Source organism: Acanthopagrus latus, chromosome 24 (assembly GCF_904848185.1).
Source record: "Acanthopagrus latus isolate v.2019 chromosome 24, fAcaLat1.1, whole genome shotgun sequence".
NCBI lineage: Eukaryota > Metazoa > Chordata > Actinopteri > Spariformes > Sparidae > Acanthopagrus > Acanthopagrus latus.
The window spans coordinates 12,743,998-12,765,945 of NC_051062.1; the positions used below are offsets into that span (position 1 = coordinate 12,743,998).

Genomic DNA, 21,948 nt, shown 5'->3' on the forward strand with positions numbered 1-21,948 from the left:
ATTCAACTACTTGTTTAAATTGTATCGCAGTGCTCAGTAATAATGTCTATTATTATATTGAGTAATATTAATAAACTATTATAAACTATTAAATGATGTATATCTTGATTAAATGGTTGACCGTTCATTGATTGATATTTATTGCTGCATTAACAAATGTGAATCAAACCCAGAAGAACCTAGAAGTCGTTAACAAAGAAGGAAAAACAGTCCACTTTTTTGTTTTCATTTTTATTTGAGGTGCAACTGTCTAGTGCAATTGTAACGTCACATTTGTGATGGGCTGAGGAACATGCACAAAACATCGACAAACTTGTGCTAGGCATTTTTTTCCTTTTTTATGTTTCTCAAAACGCCAAAAAAAGTGTCTCGATTTTGTGTTCGGCGCTCCCAGTTGCACTACGAGCAAATTCAAAACGCTTGGCTGTACAAAAAGACGAAAGAAAAAGAAAGAGACAAAGAAAATAAAAAACAAAAAGAACACCATCGCCATTCATTAAAAAACAAAAACAACTACACACGTCTCAATATGGTAAAACAGTCCAGGTAAATTCGAGCGAGTGAGTTAAGCGACGGCAGAGGAGAGAGTTCACGTACAGTACGAGGCCGTGAGACAGCATCTTAGTGTGGAGGTAAATATCCTCTTCTGTTCCCACCCTGAGTACTGACATCACAGGTAGATCAAAACCTGGCGAAACCATAGATATATATATATAGAGAGAGAGAGATATTTATATATATATAAATGTATATTTCACAACTAAAAAAGCTTCTATATATGTATCTATGGTTAGAAACCAGGCACTTGGCAGAGTTTAATTGGAAATGTTTAATCTGTACAAAGTTCATTACCTAGAAACAGTCACGTCCGACTTCATTGCCTCTCCGTTAATTATTTTTTACAGATCACTAGGACATTAATTTACATCAACAAGAAGACAAAAACAAATCCTAAAACCTCCCTTTATAAAATTTCCCTGCATAAATGTTTAATGCTCCATCCGAGAAAAGGGAGGAGGAGGAGGAGGAGGAGAAGTGTGTTCAGGGTGGGGACGGAGACACGGACCTCCAAAAAGAACACCGAGTTCTCGAAGGGAACAATAAGACGCGGCTAATATATATTTAATAATTCTCTGTAACCCGCCCCGTCAGAATAGCGAGATTCCCCCTCTCCGTCGTCTTCAGATGCTGTGAGGGGGTGAAGACCCAGAAAAGAAAAAAAAAACAAAACGTGAGCTGGACTCTCTCTGACTCCCATTCCGGATGGGTCGTACGATTCTTTAAAGTTCGTCCATTGTCAATAACATCTGGGAAAAGTGCACAGACCGCAGCAACGAAAACATAAAACCAGAGTAAAAAACAAGTGTGATGCAGACGGACAGTGCTGGGTTGAGGGGGGCGAGACGATGGCACACTTTCCACGGGTCACGCTTGCGAGGGATTCGACAAGAGCAAGGCAGTTGCTACCCTGATTGGCCCGGGGCCCGGCGTTATAGGCTCCTCCTCCTTTCCCTGGCGGCCCTGAACAAAGGTGGCGACGGAGGGTTGACTTCCTGTCAGCTCTGACGATTGTCTGAAGCATAGGATACACTCACACACAGACGCCGGTGTAACTCCACAGTCTTTCAGTTAAATTAAGAAATGTGCAACAAAAAGAAAGTCGTTTTAAGTGTCCGCCGGTTGAGTCGAGACGGTGGCATAGAGTCAGTTCACAGTATGGCAAGACTCCTCCTTCCTCCTCCTCCTCCTCCTCTTCTTCTATCATCCCCCTTGTATCTCATCCTCATCGGTGGGGAGATCCTCCATCAACATCATCTCTGTGTTACGCAGACGTGCTGGAGCTCTGTGAGGAAGGGAGGGCTTGTGTCGTCCCGGCCGGCGCCGGGACCGCAGGCTGGCCGTTGCCGGTCGGGGAGCCGCCGGTCTGGACCTGCGCCTGGAACTGGGCCATCTGCTCGGGGCTGGCCAGGTTCTTGAGCAGGTTGTTCTCCTGCTCCAGCTGAGAGTTGCGCTCGATCAGCTCTTTGATTTGCTCCTTCAGCACCTCCACCTCCTCTCGCACGGCGTACATCAGGTGGCTCTTCACCAGGTCCTGAGAGAGAAAGCGAGCGAGAGAGACACGTTAACATTCACATTCCTTCCTCCATGTTTCCTCTGTGAGGTGGACATCTTGTTCAAACCACATCAGACAGCTTATTAAACAACAGAACATGCGGATAAAAACATTTCATTTGCTTCCTGTTCATGCAGTAAACACGCAAGAACCCAAGCTAACAGTCCTGCAGCTTTGATTGATTGATCGACTGATTGATTGCCAAACATCTGCAGGCTCCTGCTTCTCAAATGTGAAGATTCACATTAAATCTTTATTTCAATATCATCCTGAACATTTCTAGTGATTGTGGACTGTTTGGCAGATAAAACAAGAAACTAATGGGCGTCAGCTTTGATGCTGAGGTATTTCAACTGGCATGTTTTCACTATTTTTTTGATATTTTGAAGATTAAATAAACTCTTATCAGTGAGTCGTGAGCTTTATTAGACAACAAACTGACCAACAAGTCGATAAACTGAGAATTAAAGCAAAAATGCAAAATTCTGTGGTTACATTTTCTCAAATTTAATTTTTTTATATCAGCATATTTTGAATAATTGGCTGTCTACTGGAGTTCTTTTCACATGTCTCATCAATTAATCAAGACATGTATTAGTCAGTTTACTCACCAACATGTCAAATGACTGGAAACTATTTGGGTGATTTGGTGTTTTACCTGCTTATATGATGATTTAGTACTTGCCAGATTTAGGATCTTTGACATTATGTACAGTGAATGAGTCATACAAAGTCATGACAGTCCATGTTCTGTGAGTCATATGAACCCTCTGACTTCCTAAAGCCTCCTTCTATATTTATAAAAATGTATTTTGGCTCGTCTATGTTTACGGTGACTCTATAAATAAACACAGTTCAACAAGAGACTTCCTCCTGCAGGAGAAACTGACTCAAACACATGTGAGCTTGAAAAAAAAACCCCCAAAAAACCCACATGTCTGTCAGGGAGGGGAAAAAAAAAAAAATCGCGTGACACGGCAGAGCAACGGCTAATTCTGCGTCGTAAATCACTTTTGCGACGCACGGCAGCTGTCTCGAGGGAAAGCAGGGCTGCAATTTTAGGAAACGCTCTCCCGTCCCATGATGCTGTGCCAGACTGCTGAAGCTGAAGGGGAGGATTTGTGTTTAATAATCTGAGCATCCCCTCTTCTGTGGACCCGACCCGACCATCCTCCTCCTCCTCCTCCTCCTCCTCCCTGCCCCGGTACGCAGCCAGCCAGCCAGCGAGGGAACAAAATGTTCCTGCACCGGGATGGGAGGAGCCTATCACCGGCCGAGTTATTTATACCGAGCCGCGGGGAGGCTGCTGCTTGCCTAGCAACACGGGACAGGGAGGGAGGGAGGGAGGAGAGAGGGCGAGGGAGTATGTATATGCATGAGAAAGCCAGGGAGAGAGAGAGAGCGAGGGAGGATAGCGTGTGAACCTTAGCCTGGCCCACATCAAGATGCCAATAAGCTGGAGGTCATCGTCCAAAATCGTGACAGAGCAGGAAGCTTCCCGTCGCCTCCGATCCACACAAGGAGCAGGTGCAAAGCATGCAGGGACGGCCGCGGCTCGGTTTAAAGAAAAAAAAACGCCATCTTCTCCTTCATTCATTCATTCATTCATTCATTCCTCTAGAGCAGCTTTGTGTCTCTCATCTCCATCCAAACATCACTTATCCTGCTGCCAAAATAAAAGCATGGAGCTGCTGCAGGAGCTGCAGTGTCAGCGCTGCAGGTTACATAACAGCAGCACATACATGTCGAGCCTGACACCTATTTACAAACACTGGTGGTGGTGGTGGGGGATTAAAACTCACCATGGCTTGCTCGATCTTGTTGTCGATGGCCACCACACTTGCACCAGAGGAGCTGAAACACACAAAGGATAACACTGTTATATAAAAAAAAGATGCACCATGAAGGAGACGAGGAGACAAGGAGACAAGGGAGGAGAGAATGAGCAACAAAGCAGATGGAGGTCGAGTAAGAAGCAGGTTCGGACGCGACGTTTACCTGCTGTCGACCCGCACCGACGCGCTCTCCTTCCCGAGCACCGAGGACAGAAACGAAATCGAGAAATTCCTCAGCTGACAAACGCCAAGATCCATCGCCACCGTGTAACACTGGGAGTTCATGCTACCCCGTCCATTAAAACCCCGACAGGCGAGACATCCGGCGGTAGAAAATAATAATAATAATAACAATTAAAAATCAGCGCATTATTGGGATTATCGGTGGCGGCGGGGCGGCTCGTCTGTCCGGGTCGCGACCGCAGCGCTGCCAGCCGGGACGGAGCACACAAAGACTGAGCGGAGCGGCGGGCTGCGGCTCCGCACACACCGCGGCTCCCTCTCCTCATCATGTATGCAGGAGCAGAGGAGGGGGAGACAGGAGCCAGCGGCCGCGCGATTGGCCGGCGAGCGAGCTCATTAGCATAATATATGCGAGGGGAGGGCGCAGCTGATTGGAGGAGAGGCTCTACCTGCTGCAGCGGCCTCTATAAGAGCCACGAAACGGAGCCGAAAAACACGAGCTGAGCGACAGTTTAACAGCGCATGTTTGTGTTTTATCACCACGTTTAATCTGTGAAATGTGATTTTAAAGTGCAGGTTTCCTCCTCAGGAGCGATGGGAGAACTTCAGTGACGCAATGTCTCCCCCTATTGGTTGATAGTTCATCTAACGCAGGCTCCTCTGTGTAATCTGAGTAAATGTGATCAATTGCTGACCTCAGCTCCGTCCAGATGTCAGGTGAGGAGTGGACGAGCACTGACATCTTGAAAGGAAGTGAGGATGAAAACAAAAAAAGGGGGGTCAGGTGGCGCAAACAACAGGACGATAAGCTCCTTTGTCCTCCTCTGATGGGAGTTAACGTGGGAACACACTGTTCTCTGCAGAACAACGGGACCACCTCCCCTCCTCTTATTCTCCATCGCCGCCGACGCTAATCGTTTGGAAAGTTTTACTGAATGTTCTCGTTGGAAGAGTGACTCCTCGGGAAAACAGAGACGATGAGTCAACGTTGATCAGTCGGAAACGAGCTGACTAAAACTGCCAAAATCAAACGTATATAAGAGGACAACAAAAAGACTCAATGCATGAGTAAATCGAGGCATTAAACAACATATAAAATGTGACATAAATGTATATTTCTGCATTGTCTTCCTTTATTTTTCCACTAATTTATTTTTGCCATGTTTTCATTTGTTTTTGTCAGTTTCCGTCCTCGGTATTGGACTGATGATCAGACAGAAACAAGATATTTAAAAGATATTTTGTGTCAAATATTTTGTGACACTTGAGTCTGAATGATCAATCGGTTTAATCAGACATTTCTTACTTGTTTACTTGAGCAATAAAAGAACAAAAATTGGTGTTAACTATTCATTTAATCAAGTAAGAAAAAGAATAGTTTGTTGCGTTGCTCCTCAGTCTCTACGTGTAATGAAATGACTGTTTTCTGTCAGTAAACTAAAATAATTTAAAAACATTCAAGTTCACAAAGATATAAAAGAGCAAATCCTCAGTTTAGAATCTCTGACTGTTTAATGACTGACGAGATGATGTGATTATCAGAACATGAAACAGTTTGTTGATTAATCGTGTCATTTTTAAAGCAACGCTGGCAGAAATTAAGTTGTTTGCAGCATCTAGAAAATGTCTACTGAGATAACTTCTTATTCCACTGTGATATTAAACTTGATATCTTTGCGCAGAGCTGCAATTAATCAACTGGTTTCAGTAAAGTTTAGCTAGTTTCAGCTTCTTTAATGTGATGATTTGCTGCTTTTCTCGTGTGTTTGGGTTTTTTTGGACTGTTCATTAAAAGAGAAACAATGTGAAGACATTACTTTGTGCTCTGGGAACTTAGAAAGAGCCGTTTTAACCATTTTTTAAGACTAATTTTACAGATAATTGTTAGTTGCAGTCACTAACAGGTGACCTGACCTGACCTCGTATAACAAAGATAATAGTTAGTTCCAGCCCTAAAATAACCTAAATCTCATTAAGGGGAACACTAATATTGTGATTGGACTGTATGAAGGTGTGGGCTGGTCGTTCCCATGGAAACACACAGGTGAGATAAACGGCGCACAAAGAAGAGGAAGCAGCTTTTATGTAAATAAGTGGTGGAGATTAAAAAAAGAGTGAAACTGGAACGCTGCCTGCAGCCGGGGTGCGGCCTCCTCCTCGCTAACTGACCTCTAACTGCTGCTCATTCACATTCACGCCGCTTAATGACTCTGACTGCGCTGAAGGGCGTCAACAACAGCATAAAGCTGTAAGCGGCAGTGTCCTGCTTTAAGCACCTTAGCCGTTATATCTGTCTCGAGCTGGAACATTCATTAAGTGGCGGCCAAGTTCATCGAGCGGGAGATTGGACAGTCTTTCACTTCCTCTGTTTCGGTCTGCTGACGGGAACTTTGACGGGAGTGATTGAGTGATTTTTAGAGAACAGGAATGTGACGTTTGTTCTCCTTTTGTCTTTTTGTTGCTTCCACATTGTCGACACCTTATTCACACATGCGTAGACGAAGACATGTTGGGAGGAAACGTGGGCTTTTCTGTCGGTTGAGGACTTCGTGTTTATGACGAACTGGAACTGTGATGCTCGTCTCTGGCAGTTTGAGATCGGAGGCAAAACATTAAAACTAATGAAGCAGTCACGACTATTGGCCGGGGACACGCTACAGAGAGCGAACACCAGCCAAACACGCTTCCACGCTCACATGTACGAGCAGAAGCAGGAACATCGTGTCCTCACACACCTCCAGGGAAGGCTGAGCGGGAGTTTGAACATGCTGCGGTGACGTGATGCAGGTAGAGGCGGGCGCAACGTTCACGCACGTTCACACGCTTTGATAGCTGCAGGCCAATATTCAACCACAAGCACGACCAAACGTACACAACCCCCATGCTGCCGGACCTCGACCCTATACGCTACCACCGCCGCCGCTGACCCTGTTATAACGTGACAACACCACATCCATCGTTACCTCTTCAGATGCTTCTCCAGCTCCCAGAAGAGCAGCTTTAGGGCCATGGCGTTCCTGCCCTGCGCTCCTCCTGCCCCAGCCAGCCCCTTCTCTCTCATTGATGCCCCCTTTTAGTCCAAAAACACCCCCCAAAACAAACACCACCACCACCACCACCGCCGCCGCCACCTCCTCCTCCTCCGTCCGCCTGACCTGCGCCCTTTGGCCCCCTGCTCCCCTTCAGCAGCGAGCGCTTCACATGGGGGAGCCTGAGCAACAATGGAGACCCGGTTGGATGGAAGTGGGAGTGTTTGTGCGTACAACGGGAGCGCGCCTTAGCGGGTTAAGTCCTCCTGATTGCCCCTGAATCACATATAGACTCTCTGGCGATTGGGTGAGCGGCGAGTGGCGGGGGGGAGACAGGAGGGTGGGCCGTGATGTCACCTCCGCCCTTCTGTTGTTGCATAAACCGTCAGCAGAGATTAGGCTGATCCGTCCAATAGGATGAGCTACTTTTGACCACACACCACATTAGCGCGCCCACGACGCCACTCCCTTTCTCGCCCCGTTCATTTCCTGCAACATCCCCTCTCTGTGATGGCGGCGGAAACTCTCACATTCACCCTCAAACTCCCTGAGAATAAAAACAAACATCCACCCTCTGCCTCCGTCCGTCAGCCGACTCAATGTGTACGTATGTCTGGAGCCGTCCTGTCACCTCTCATCAGTGGATGCACACACACGCCCCTCGCAGTGCGGATGTCCACTGGAGCGTGCCTCACGTGTACCTCCATGTTGGCGGCCGTTCACATGACAGCGCTGAACAAAGACCATCATAACAAGGTGGCTAGAAAACTCGAGAGAAACTCAAGAGCACCGCCGCTGCAACTCAGCGTCAAGGTAAAACTGAGAATGTCGAGAACAAAAGGGAGGTCGAAGTGAGGACCACAAAATGGCGGCGAGGGGAGTGAGTTTGTTGGTGGGATTCGGCTCAACGCACGCGGTGAAATTATTAACCTCATTAGGCGAAGGTCACGTCTTCCTTTCTCCTCTTTACTGTAAACAATTGAGGGCCGGAGACGTCGGGAGGAACGGGAGACGAAAACAAAAGACAAGTGTTGATTTTTTTCACTCAAACTCAACATTATTGATTAGCGGTGTATGCTTCGGCGTACATCTGTACATCGTGTACTCGGAGGTCTCGGGTCACTGTACGCATGCCCGCTCAGAACAAAAGAATCGAAACTAGTCACCAATTGCGGAGGGCAGCTTTTTACTTCCAGCCAATGGGGTCGACGGCGCAACAGACTCGGCTCGCCCAATGGCGAGGGGCGTCGACGCCGTGACATCACCGGCTGAGATGCTTTCATTCATTATGCATCCATGTCCACTTGAAGCTTGTGTGTGAGGCATGTGCAGAGGCCTGACCCATATATTACCTAATCACCACGTTAAAGCTTCGTGTACGTTCACGTCAGAAAAGCTGAGGTTTGAGCGACTTTAACGGCAAATTAAAAATCTTCCTCGCTGGCCAAGCGACCGTGCCGACGTTCCATGAAGCTGTGAGATGTTATTCGTTATCATCCCACGCTGTTCCACATCACGAGCAGCGTCTTCCACTACATCACATCCATATTAACTTTATTCTTTAACCAGAAACAGGAGAAAAGAGAAGGCGGTGGTGTACGACTACGCCACACCCTGTGTGACTAAAGAAGTTTTTCATAAAAAACTTGTTTAGAGAACACAAGATGATATCTTTGCAAGAAAAAAAGGCACGGCGAGATGTTTTAGAAAACCTTCTTGGTGTATTTGCTGTACAAACACACTCGGAGGCTTCTCCTCTTTTTCTTTCACCCTTTATATCCACGTTCCCCCTCTCACAAAAAACACCCAGCAGGGTGTAAGTAACGTTTCCGCCTCACTTTTATTGTGCGGTTCTGGTGAAAGCGGAGCTGCCGGGCTCGACCCGGAGAGGAGCCGTCGCTCAGGCTGCAGTGTGTGGTCCTGAGAAAAAAGGGGGGTCCGACTCTGCTCGATAACCGAGGGGCAATTAGGGGAAGTGACAGCATAAAAGGAGACCGCAAACACGACTGGAAACTATCAGCTCATTTCAGCGCTTCTATTTTTTTTTTTCCCCTCCATCCTCTCCTCACATACCAGTTTGTGTGCCGCTCTGTGATTGGCTCGCCTTCTTCCGCATCACTTGTCCTGAAACAGTTGGGAGACGTGAGCTTGCGTGCGCCCGTGCATCCTCCCGCCCGTGTGTGTTCTTGTATCAGCCGGTTTTGTGTGTGTGTGTGTGAATCTGAGTGTGTGTGTGAGTCTGTGTTTGCAAAACTGGCGGAATCCGGTTTCGGAGGCTTTGAGCGCTGGCATTTACACGGAGGAGAACCGAGGCCGACAGCAAGATCAACCCCGCTGCACACACACACACAAACACATGCTCAAGCAAAAGTTGTGCGTTTTTAATCATACAAATGTAAACAAAGTATAAATAAGGTTTGTGTGCAATCATGTCTCCATTTTGGAGTCGGTGTAGCACACCAAGGTAGCCGATCGACAACAGCCATCTACTTGTTTGCAGGCCGCGGGTGATTTCTGTTGATCTCTGCCAGAACACAAACGAAACAAAAGGGCAGGAACGCCTCAAAAAAAAAAACTCGGCTCTCATGGCATCGCGGAGCTCCGGGGCAGCGGCCCTCTGGAGCGTGAGCGAATCGCTGCTCTGCCCGCGCACGCAACGCCTTACATAACCAGCCTCGCTGCCATACGGGCGACCGAGACGAGATGCAGGAAGGAAGGACGCCGAGCTCTGACATCTCTGACACCGTCGACATGCCTCGTTCATGTGACGGATGAGGTTTTAACTTTCAACGCCGCTCACACCTCCACCGTGAAGGATGGACACATTTTCAACAGAGACAAAAATAACAGAGGGAAGTTTTCGTCCTTCTGCATTTAGAAAGAAATGATGGAAAGATGACAACTTCCCCATGTGATGACAAATCACTCTGTATTCAAGGTTGTCTGAAATTTGCGAATGATGTATTATCCGATCAAATATGCACTAATTTGCGTACATTTCCAGAAATGTGGAAAGCAGCTGAAGGGAGATTTCTTGCTCAGAGTCTGAGAAAAAAATAATTTTTGAGAAAATGCCCTTTAAAGAATCTGTACTGTACAGTTATGAAACAGTTATTAGGGGAAATATCACTGTGAAACTTCAAACTAGATGTGATTACCAACATTAAATCTAACATTTATTGCATTAAAAGTTTTCTGATATTTTATGTTTAAAGCTACAAATTGAATACGTGATCATTGGCATGAATTTCCACAACATACTTATCAACTAAATTAACTCTTAAATTGTATTTTGTAGTTTGTTGTGGAATTAAAATAGTTCAATCTGTTAAAACTAACCAGAAGGTTCATTTTAATCAGATCTTCTTATTCAAGCAGTGCAGGTAGTCTGTGGTATGTATGTTGTTTAGTGCTGATAATATGGTTAATAAGGTAAATATAAGTATACAGTAAAAAGACAGAATTTAAAGAAGACCTAGTAAATTCAGTTTAGCAGCTATTTATACACTTATAAAGCCCAACATGTACAAAATTTAAGAGTTTTTGTGAAAAGACCTGTTCCAATGTCTAAAAAAAGCCTAAAGTGAAACCAACAAACTGCTTATTTTATCTCAACAACAGTCCAAAACCCAAATACATTCAGTTTTCTATCACATGAAACAAAGAAAAGCACATCCTCACAATTTGGCAGCTAGATTTAAGGAATGTTGAGCATCGCAGCTTGAAGAGCGTCTAAAACAATAAGAACGATTATTGAAAAAGATGCAGAAAAGCAAAGAAACACAGACAGACAGGATTAGAGGATTACACCAAATCTGGCTGAAAAATATACAGACATCTCTGCTCGTCCGGCGTCAGGTTTTTTATCTAGATATCCCAAAACTCTAAACACACAAGCACAGCAGAAATTGGGATTCAGCCATGTTACTCCTTTTCTAATCCAGGCGTTACATTAAGTATTACACAATCAGATCCGACGTCATGCTGACGACATTAACGCGTCACAGGAAGTTGTGTTGAACTGACCCTCGGTCACATGGAGCTGCACAGCGTTTCTGTTTAAAGGTTCATGTAAACAGAGCCGGAGAGCTCGCTGTCGCTGCGCTAACACTGAAGATCTTCTCAGCGGCGATTGAGAAACTTTGCCTGAGGCGCTCTGCGGCGCTGCAGCCGTCATGCGGCGATGTGAATGTGATTGAACAGTCGGAGCCGTCGAGGCTCTGAGACTAAACAAACACAACCGGCTGCACGCAGAGTTATTATTGTTTCTCTTTACCGCGAAGTCGGCTCTTTACCGGGAAGTGTCATCTTCAGGGGGGAGGAAATGTTTTAAGTTGACAGGTAATAGAGTGGTCATGTTACCGCGAAGTGTCTTTCAAAAACACACCAACGAAACTGGAAAGGGGAGATAAACACTGTGGACAGCAGGGACCTCAACATCTCAGTTTAGGATGATATTTGTGAAGGGGAATCCTCTCTAATCGTAGGACAGGACTCCAGTTATCACACTACCGTCCTAACTGGAGGATTTGCTAAATGAGGATTGCAACAACGCTGTTCAAAACCCAAAATAAAAGCCAGTAACTGTTGTTAGGTCTGTTCGGCAGTGAACACACAGACGAGGAACAACACGACGACGGAAAGTCTACTCAGACCTTCACTGCAGGAGAAGCTAAGACCAACGTAAGCTTGTTAAACACTGATGCTAGCCTGTTAGCTTTCAATGAATTACTGGGCATCCATCTTCTCCCAAATGTTCGGTAACGTTACGTTTTGTAACGAGGCCTCAGATGCTTGATGATGATGATGATGATGATGATGGAAGCCCCTGCCTTCCTCACAACTGAATCTGACCTCTAAATAAAAGATATCCACCAAAGCATCACATTACATTAATTCTCCCGGGGGTGAAGCCAAAGCGTGACACAAGTCTTGAGAGAACATGCACCAGATTTTTTTTTTTTTTTTTTTTTCCATTTGAAGTCTTCTTACCACCCTGGTCTTAAACTACAGTGGAGGAGTTCAGCCTTGTTTATTTACAGATGAAAATCCCTGCAGACATTGGTTGAATCTAAAAAGTAGAAAAAAACAAACACGGCCTTAATGAAAACCAAGCATCATTCTCTGGTCCTGCATGTTGTTTAACTCACAGAAAACATTCAAAATGCAGCAAAAATAAACTCCAGTGAGAGCAGAAAGTACTGCAGGAGTGCATCGCTCTCTCGCTGTGAAGCTCAGCTGGATACTTTGAGTTGTTTTGGTACCAAACGTTCAATTACAGGACTTGAAATATCACATTTCTCTCAACTGTACTGACTTTTTTTCCCCCCCTATGTGGGAAAAGCTGGAGGGTGAAGTTATCTAAGACCGATGTGAACGAGAGAGAGAACACAGCAGCACAGGTGTTACTGAAGTGATTGTGGCACGACCAGTTAAAACAGGAGGTGCTCCCTCCTCTCTGCTCGACTTCTTCCCTCGGTGTAAAACTTCTGAACGATTAAAAGAAAAAAACTCTCCAGTGAACATTTCACACGCATGTCCTCGTAAACACGCAAGACGTGCACGGACACATATGACGTCCTCTCCGGCCTGTGACTTTCTTCAGGAATCTGCAGCTCTGTGTGGAGGCACAAGGCGAGCAAACGTGACACCCGACTGCTTGGCTCCGCGCCCCCACCCTCCTCCTCCTCCTCCTCCTCCTCCAACCCCGAAACAACCCTCAACCACTGCGGCCTTAAACTGAATCTGTCAGCGCCGGGTGAAGATGTTTGCTGAGATGTCAGCAAAGCCTGAAACCACTGCCCCCTGCAACGTTATCTCAAAACATTATGGTGTCCGACATGTGATGCATGCATGAATAATTAAGTCAGACCAGTAACGTGCAGAGAAAAGACTGTAGAACAACTTCGGGGCTGCAAATATCTCCCGATACTTTCCTCAATTAACTGCCTGCACTGCAAAATATCTGAAATAACAATTTACTGATGACTCTGGGAGTCACACTACGACAATACTGATACCTTGATATCATGTTAATAATCCAGAGATGGTGTTTGGCCTTGTGCATCTTTTGTTTCAGTTCGTCTCGATGACTTTTCACTTGAAATTCAGCTTGATCGTATTTATCTTGCACATCTTTTATAACCATTACGGTGACAGACACCCTCCACATCCCTGCATTCTGTATTTTGAGGGTCATTAATTTGTCACGTTTCCAAATTTCTCTAGATAACGCGCTGATATCATTGTTTGTTTATTGTTTTATCATCAAGTTTCAGATGAATTTAGCATAATGGATCGGATCAGTATCGGATTCAGTGTTTCTTCTTGTCAGATTGCCGATTTATTCATTTAAAAGTGGGCTACTTTGGCTCTGAAGGGTCAAAATCAACATGCACTCCACTTTTTTTAACCCCGTTTTGCAGCGCAGAGTTTCAAATCCTCCCAAAAATCAAATTTCAGTGATAAAGAGTCAATTCTAGATTCTATTATGAAGTCCCTCTCAAAAAAAATAAGCGCATCTACTGCTGAAGATTAGATTATATCAGTAAGTATACTGCAGCCATGAAACCACACTTGTCTTTATTCTCTTCACACCCATTTCTGAGTGTTTTCACAGAGAGAGGATCCCAAACCGTTCATTTTGCGGTGACTCATGCATCGCGTGCAGCAGGGAGGACATCTCCACTTAGCTGCGAGGCAACATTTTAGGTCAGTGCGTCTCAAAGCACGTCAAGGTTATGTAAACAACTGCTGCCCAGGTAGGGAGGATTCATGAGCTGAGGGCGCCACCTTGTGGGGTAACGTCAGTACGACACTGAGCGAGGTGAGCGACCGTTAACGTCGACGTCTCTCCTGTCTCTTCCATTAACAGGCAGATCAGCTAACTGCCTTCAGCTGTGATTTATTGCTCCTGACGTGCAGGAGAAATCAGCAGCAGCACTAAACTCTGACGGGCAATAAACAGGAAATGAACTCAATGACTTTAAGGCAGCAAGCAATTTAAAGATACAACTGAAAATGCTGCACATAAGCAGGCAAAATCTGGAAACATGTCACCCTCAGAGACGTTAGAGGCGTCAGAGGCAGCGAGTTCACGTTTGAGCACGTCTGTTCTCACCTATGATATAATAACTACGTGGAATTTACAGTGATTTATAACATGCTGCTGTCAGATGAAAAAAAACGCAGTCACGTCTCTTGGATAAGATGTGAAACGTCTTCAAGAAAAGTCCAGTTGCCTGTGATACAGAACTTATATTACGTGCACTGGAGGTTTCCACAGGCCACTTGTTTCTGCTGAATATTGGACCGGGACCGGCATGAAACTGCCATTTGTTTTTCAACCAGATCCCCAGGAGAGTTACAAAATAAGGTTTTGTGGGTTTGTTTGGTCAAAAACACAAATACAAATATGTTTAATGTTACTGAAACCTTTGGGTTTGGACCTGGATGAAGAACGTTGGGTTAATCTGGAACTGATAAACAGGGAAGTGAAGCATGAGATCGTAAAAGTCTGTTTGAGAGTCGGCACTGAAGAGGACGTTAAGTCGGCTTTTGGACTTGTTGGCTATCAAATCTGCTCCTGTGGAGATGGTTAACTATAATTACAACTAAATTACTATTACCTCTGAGACCTGACATTGAAATGGATCGATTACAGATTACTGTCTGTGTAAATATGCGCAGACTCTTTGTTTAATATCTGTTTTATAAGGAAAAGTTATCATTTCTCAGCGAGACGCTTCACGGTGTCATTGTTTTGCTCGATGACAACTTAAGTTTGCATCTTGAATCTGTCAACCTGAAGACTGATTTATGTTGTGTTATGTTTTGTTATGAGTCATTTAATCTTGTGTAAACCAGCTACAGTTGCCGACATTCTTAACTCTGGGTGTGCACACGAGACCAGCAGTTTAACAAACACAGAAGGTTTGTTGGAAGGTGTGATTCACTTCTCAGGTCTGTAAATATGACTCACTATTCTACCTGTATATGTTAGAGATATTCTAAACATCGAATATATTTCTGCCCATCTTCGGTCGTGGCTGTTTGGGATTCATCGGGCCTCGTAAAACGCCCAGTTCCTGGATTTGCGAGCCAATAAAAAAGCAGGTGCGTAAATGTTAATGAAAACATAAATCATGCGTCATAGCCGGTATAACTACAACGCTTGGCAGGCGGCTTATTATCACTAAACAGAGATTAAGATGAAACGCCTCATAAACACACAGTCACACAATGACACTAAAGACACGGCGAGGATCTGTGACTGAATCCAAGAGTCCTGAACCAGCTTACAATCAGAACGTATCTTCTTACTGTTTATCACTTCACTCTGCACTCAAGCGCTCAATCTGTGACTGCTTGCTTCTGTTTAACATCATTAAAATTGTACTAAATATATAAAAAAAGAAGGCTGCTAATTACAGAGCAGCATGTGAACGTTTACCAGCTGAATAACACCTTGATCTTTTATGGCTCCAAACATGAGATCACATAGTGAAACTGCCCTATAAACGCACTTTGACTCTGGATTTATCTTTTTATCTTTTGCATTTATGTGGGTGCAAAATGCACGTTAGTACTTTGTGATGTTTTGCAAAAAAAAATTGAGGGCACGATTCACATGTATTCACAGAATCAACGCCTGGGCAAAGGAGTTATTTGCAGTAAATCTTGCGGTAAATGTGTCGACCGAAGAATGGAATATTATTGCTAAATCACGCCTCCAACACACTCATACACACCCACATATTCGGAAGGTATAATTTTGGTCTTAACAAAGCATGCAGTACTGGAGGAAAGACACACTCCGCGCTCCATTTCATCTTCAAAACAACCTGCAGAATCACATGTTTTTGCTTAAAAACAGTGGCGAGCAAAGCCACGTTCACCCTGTGCAAACTTATTTTTCTCTCGGTGGTTGAAGGGGACAAAGTGTGTCCATGAGGTGTAAAGTATACTGGAAGTGTATGTGCTGTGAACCAGCTCTGGCAGCTACCCAAAACTCAGACCTGCAGGCTGAAATTCCACCCGAGGAGCTGATTAATGTCACCGACTGTGCTGCTAAAGCTCCTCTCACACACGTCAAACTCACTCGGACCGACAGCGAGCAGGCAGGTGAACAGAAACAAGCAGAATCCTGCACAACGCCGACACACCCTCACGCCGCTGTTTTTTAAAACTTGACAGCAGTCAGTCATGCACCGAGTCGAGCTCGGTCAGGTGTTTTCAAAGTCATGACAGCTGCGACAGGAGGCGTTTGAAGAGCCCACTTGACTCTGACAACAGGTGGTCACTACTGACGCTGAGAATAAAAACAGCTGATGGAAGCTCGAGGTACAACAATCATCCTGCACAACGACTTGCTGAAGTAATTTAAGGATGTAAGAAAAGAGTTTTTGAGCTCAAATACATCCCTCCACAAGTCCGCCACCCCAATGATGTTGGTCTCTCCAATGTGTCATTTTCTGCTTTTTCTTTATCTTATATTATTGTAAACTGATTCAGACCTGGAACAGATGATAAAAAGACAATTTATAATAAAGCATTTTGACTAATCTTTAAGCAAATGAGTCAAACGTTTGTTGGTTGCAGCTTCTTAAATGTGGGGATTTGCAGCTTAGTAAATGAAGAGTCTTAGGACTGCAACGAAGACAACGATTTGAAGACGACACCTTTGACACTTCCTTCAGGTATTTTTTAAGACAAACTTGTTAATTAAAAGCTAACAAAAACTCTTCATTTTCTGTCAGAAATGAGAAAGAAAAGCAGTAAATCTCTGGAATCAGGCGATGTTTGACACGTGCTTGTTTATATCTGCATTATGCGATCCGAACTATGACTACTGACTGTTTACTGTGCTCGTTTCACTCTGCTGTTGCTCACTCTCAACTGTAAATAAGGGTGTAAATGTCTGATCCGTAGAGCCAGAAAACCTGCATGTGGGTTTCATCAGGGTGACGGGGAGATATTAAGAGTGGAAAGACAAAAAGAAGAAGAAGAAGAGGGGAGAGGAGTCTGCACAGCTGACATGATGCAGAGACAGAGAAAGAGAGGGTGACAAAGGGAGACAGTAAAAGAGAACCAGATCTCAGGATGACATGACCACGACCATCACAAAGCACACAGCCGAGACAGTGGCTGATTCACGACAAGACAGATAGACGGAAACACACTTACACAGAACGCATGCACACACAGTCATGACGGGGTGCCGGACAAAAGCCTCCACACAGTAAACAGTCCGGCTCTGTCTGCAGCTGAATCTGACTATGTCAACACTGAAGCAGCAGTTATAGCACCCTGCGTCGCTCCGATCCTCGAGGTCAGACACAATCTGGACAGCTGAGGAAACACAAACGGTCGGCCTCGGCTCACCTGCTGGGCCGATAATTGAGTTAGAGGTGCGTTCACTGGTTCGCACGGCAACTGAATTTCAGGAGCTGATTAAAAAGTCACGGTACTCAAGATTATGATTCAGTTATGGGTGCTTGGGTGAGGCTGGCTGCACGTGGACTTCCTCTGTACCCTGTGGGCCTGTATGTTGTGCACACAACATGAATCTCCTGCTAAACCAGAACACAGTGTTAACAATGGACTGCTGCCACAACCACGATTTATGTGACACAACTCCCTCCCCCCACAAGAGCCCTCGACACAGCACACACTCTTCAAACGTAGAATCGCCCGCAGCGGAAATAAACACTTTTGAGCAGCAAAACTAGCACAAACACACGACTGAGTAATTGCACAGTCCCCTCAGGGTGGTACTAATCAACAGATCCAGTGTCTAATAAAAGACTAGGGAGGGAAAAGGGAGATGCAAATACTGAACAGGAACGAAAAGACAGCATGGAGCAGTAACCCAGAGAGAACCGTCCCGACAGAAAGAGTCATGGGCTAATGGAGGTGGATGTTTGACAGCGCGGGGGTCAACAAGGGCAGACCATGTGCTGAGTCACCAGCACCCTCAGTGACTCAGCAGCACCACTGCCTCTATTCCAGCCGATGATATTTTTATAAAAGCAATGTCCAGAGAGCCGCTGCCAAATCGAAAGGCTGACGGAGCCACCTCGGGGGGGACGGGAGGATCAAGAGAATATCACATCAGACCTGACTGAAAGTGCTCATCGGCTGTTACAGAAAAAACAGTGGCAGGATGTGAAGAGATATTTTGCACTTTTTGCCTTTAAAATCAAGTATTTGTATACCCTGAAATATGATCACCTGATTGCACTGGGGAAAATAACTTCCACCCTTAATATCAGAATGAATAGTTTGGCAGCACATGCCATCCATCCTCACCTGTCCTCCTCTCCTTCAGCGTGCTGAGTCCTGAGGCCCGCCGCAGCCACCACCATGAAAGCGCTGGCCTCGGCGGACATCCCCATGTGAGCCAGCGTTCCAGCACTGCCGCCGACCTCCGCGGCCCCATCACCTGCTGCAGCCCCCAGCCTGGGCAGACCCAGCAGGCCTTGGTGGTGCTGGAACAGAAACTTCTGGGCGTCCTCCAGCTGGGAGGGTTTTATGGAGCTGCCTCCCCCGGGAACCTGGCTGAAGGTCGCACCCGGGGTGAGGAGGGGTTGGAGGACTGCCGGGAGAGGCATGTAGGGGGCGGCACTGGTGTGTGCTGGTGGGACTGTGGCGGTGGAGGGGGCCTGGAGGGCTTGAGGCTGTCCTGCAAACGTTGCCTGGGCAGGTGGAGCTCCCTGACCTTGAAGGGGCAGTTGCTGAGTAATGCTGACGGCTTGCTGTGCCGTGACCCCTGGAACTGGACTTATGGAGATTCCCGTTGTAACATGCGGCAGCGGAGGCTGGACTTGGGTCTGGAAGGGAGCAGTGGGCTGGATGAAGTCTGGCTGTCGGACACTTCCAGAAGCCACGACCCCTGAGTGGAGCTGAGGTGCAGGGTATCCTCCCTGGGGATCCACAACATAGGGCAACTGCTGGGGTATTCCAGATGGAGGCTGGGTTACACCAGCTTGTGGTGTTGCTGTAGGTAGAGTAAGAGGAGCTACTGGTTTCTGCATGTGAACCTCCTGTGGTGACACATACGTCAGAGGAGTGGGTTGAGCCAGACCCTGCGGCGGGCTCTGCATGGCTTGTGGACTGGTGAAGTCCTGGCTCGGCTGCTGATAGGGCTGCAGTGTGTGAGGTGGCTGCACGGCCGGTACCGCCTGACTTATCCCCTCAGTCTCTGCAGCCACCTCTGCACTTTTTGATGCCTCAGATGTAGTCGGAGGAGGAACCTCCTTTTCGTAATACTCCGTACAAGTCCATCTTCCTTTGCGAAACGGCTCAGAGTTAGTGTCTAATTTGACCACCCTAAAACGAGAGCCTGTAGCTGTCTGAGTTTGGGTGTGCTGGGTTTGAGTGTTGGGAGCAGCAGCAGCAGCAGCAGCAGCAGCAGCGGTCGGGCCTGTTCCTCCTCCAGCAGAAGCCACCTGCCCGCTCACGCTAGTGTTGTCAAAACCTGCAGGCCCAGAAGGAGGAACGGTCACAGAAGCCACATTAGAAACGTTCACGCCGCCTTGCAGATGCGATTCAGGGGCTACTGGTTGGTTTGTCCCACCTGCAGTTTTAGTGTTATCCAACATTGGTGGCCTCTGGGGCTGACCAGGTCCGGGTTTGGAGACCATAGCTGGGCTGGACGTAGCCACGGGAGGAGTTGACAATGAGGCTTCACCTCCTCCCAGGCTGTCGGAGTGGTGATGGTGGGTCTGGCTGTGTTGTTGAGGATAATAATGGTGTGGCATGGTCCCATTAACCATAGAGGTGTGCTGCTGAGACCCCTGAGGGATGGAATGAGGGTGAAGAGGCTCATTGGGTGACACAAGTCCGGGTGTGTCGACCCCATGGAGGCTGTTCAAGGTCTCATCAGAGGAGCTTCTCTCCGGCACACCTGTATCCGTGGCTCTGGACACGGACACATCCAGCATATCAGAGGAGGAGAGGTCTTCGGTGTGGGACTCATCCATATCATCATAGCTCTCAGTGTCATCTGCCAAACTGTTGTTGCCGCTCACATTGATCTGAGCCGAGGTGACACTTGTTATCTGGAAGCCACTCTTCTTCTTCACCTGAGCGCCAGCCGCTTGGGACTGGGCCTGGTGGTGGAGTCCGGGAGAGGAGGATCCAGCCAGGGCTGGATTGTCGTCCCCAATGTTGACGCCACTGCTCCCGGCGGCGGAGGACGCAGACGCCCCGCTGCTGCCCCTCCTGAAGTGGAAGGACGCTTTCCTGCTCCCGGTCCCAGGCGGGTCTCCAGAAAAGTCCTGGTGGTGCATCTTTACCGTGAGGGAGTTAGTTAAAGGCCGAGAAGTGGCTGCTACCTACTAGCTAACACAGATGCTAGCTAGCTGGGTCAGCTGCAGTACCGCGATACTAACGAGCCATAAGTGAGAAGTCAGATGATTTATGTCCTTTAAAAAAAAATCAAGTTCAACGATCCAGGTTGTGGTTGAACCGAAACACTAGCTTATAAACGGTGTCCCCCCTTCTTAACACACGCATTAACCCAACATCAGGGAGGTGGAAACACTAAATTCAGCGGAGCAAATAAAATAAACAAAGAATGCGAAATTTAGCTAGCTAGTTCGGTTAGCTTCAAGCTGTGTTGGGTCGCCAGAAGCGATTAGCCGCTCTCTGCTACAACTAGGTGTTAATTTCCACCAAGTATTGCGATTCCTTTGCTGATATTAGCAATCACACATATTCAAGTCCAACCCTGAACTGTTATTGTCCACTCAGGTTGTCTCTAAAGTGAATGTGGGAGCTTCTTAGCTGGCCGGTGTGTGTCGCAGGAAACCATCCGTCGCATCTTTTTCCTTCTCCCCGTACGTCGACTGTCCTTTTCCCACTGGACAAAAAAAAATCACCCTGGCGAAGAATAAACTCTCGTCAGCATGCAAGAAGTGTCTCAATAATGTCCGTCTCTGCAGTGGTGAAAAGTGCACGGTAAGTCCATCCCGGTGTGTCTCACCGAGTCCGCGTTTGCTGTCTCATTGCCGGGTGAGAGCAGCAGCAGCTAACGGGCTGTCAGTCTCAGAGGAGGGAGGAGGAATGCAAACAGTGCGACTGCGCATGCGCGAATCTGCCCATGTCCTCAAGACTGGTGTAACGTTCAGGCTCCGCTGGCAAGTCGGAATGTACTAAACCAACCCCTAAGGCAGATTTCTTACCGCATAAAGATCGATTTATTCTGGTTATAATATTTTTTCTCGACTGAGCACATTATCACGACCTTTCTGATACTACACAGCTGAGCGGTTATCAAAGTATCTATTTCTTGACACACATGTCCGTAGTGAAAAATACATCTTACGATATTCACTAAGTACCTGAAGGCAGCATTGCACTCTGTTGAGTTTATTTATTTTCTTGGGCCCCACTGTTTGGAAAGTGCTACTGTAAGCGAACTGTATAAACTAACAGTCTCCATTAATGCCTTGGATTAGATATACATTCAGCCATATACACAGGAATTATTAACTGAAAGGGCCTCTATATATATATATATCAAACTCAGAATTTTAATATTTATAATTTTAATGAGGTAATAACTCAGAAATATTTGTTTTATCCAGAAGTGAATAACAAAGTTGTTCTCAGAAGAAAATAAGGTCCCCAGAAGACTGTTTGGGGCTCTAAATATGGAAGGGTAACAAAGTGAAACATCATGAAACTATGTTGTCCTTTGATGTCAGTTTCTATTGTCTGTATTCAAATATACTTTTGACAGGTGGGGTGATGAGCCAATTATTGCTGACATTTCATGCAAAAC

General features: G+C 46.3%; 1 protein-coding gene across 3 annotated transcripts; it reads right to left on the reverse strand.

Annotated features, from left to right (window-relative positions):
- Positions 1 to 215: 215 nt before the first annotated feature.
- On the reverse strand, positions 216 to 21,256 carry zgc:65895 (uncharacterized protein LOC393546 homolog). 3 transcript variants are annotated; one of them, XM_037091034.1, is made up of 3 exons: positions 18,471 to 21,246; positions 3,916 to 3,967; positions 216 to 2,092 (listed from the first exon to the last, which is right to left on the reverse strand). In XM_037091034.1, exons 1-3 carry the CDS (start codon positions 20,450 to 20,452, stop codon positions 1,823 to 1,825), a joined length of 2,304 nt encoding a protein of 767 aa, XP_036946929.1. In that variant the 5' UTR covers positions 20,453 to 21,246; the 3' UTR covers positions 216 to 1,822. The 3 variants fall into 3 exon arrangements, with proteins under 3 accessions (XP_036946929.1, XP_036946931.1, XP_036946930.1); XM_037091036.1 differs by lacking the exon at positions 18,471 to 21,246 and adding an exon at positions 4,112 to 4,964; XM_037091035.1 differs by lacking the exons at positions 216 to 2,092; positions 3,916 to 3,967 and adding an exon at positions 10,745 to 12,231 and having other exon boundaries at positions 18,471 to 21,256.
- Between the last annotated feature and the right edge of the window lie 692 nt (positions 21,257 to 21,948).

Coding starts and splice junctions, on each gene's coding strand:
- zgc:65895 (XM_037091034.1), bottom strand. CDS start 20,452: ATGCACCACCAGGACTTTTCTGGAGACCCGCCTGGGACCGGGAGCAGG. Junction 3,968..18,470: donor GCTGAAGGAGAGGAGGACAG/GTGAGGATGGAT, acceptor TGTGTGTTTCAG/CTCCTCTGGTGCAAGTGTGG. Junction 2,093..3,915: donor ACAAGATCGAGCAAGCCATG/GTGAGTTTTAAT, acceptor TTTCTCTCTCAG/GACCTGGTGAAGAGCCACCT.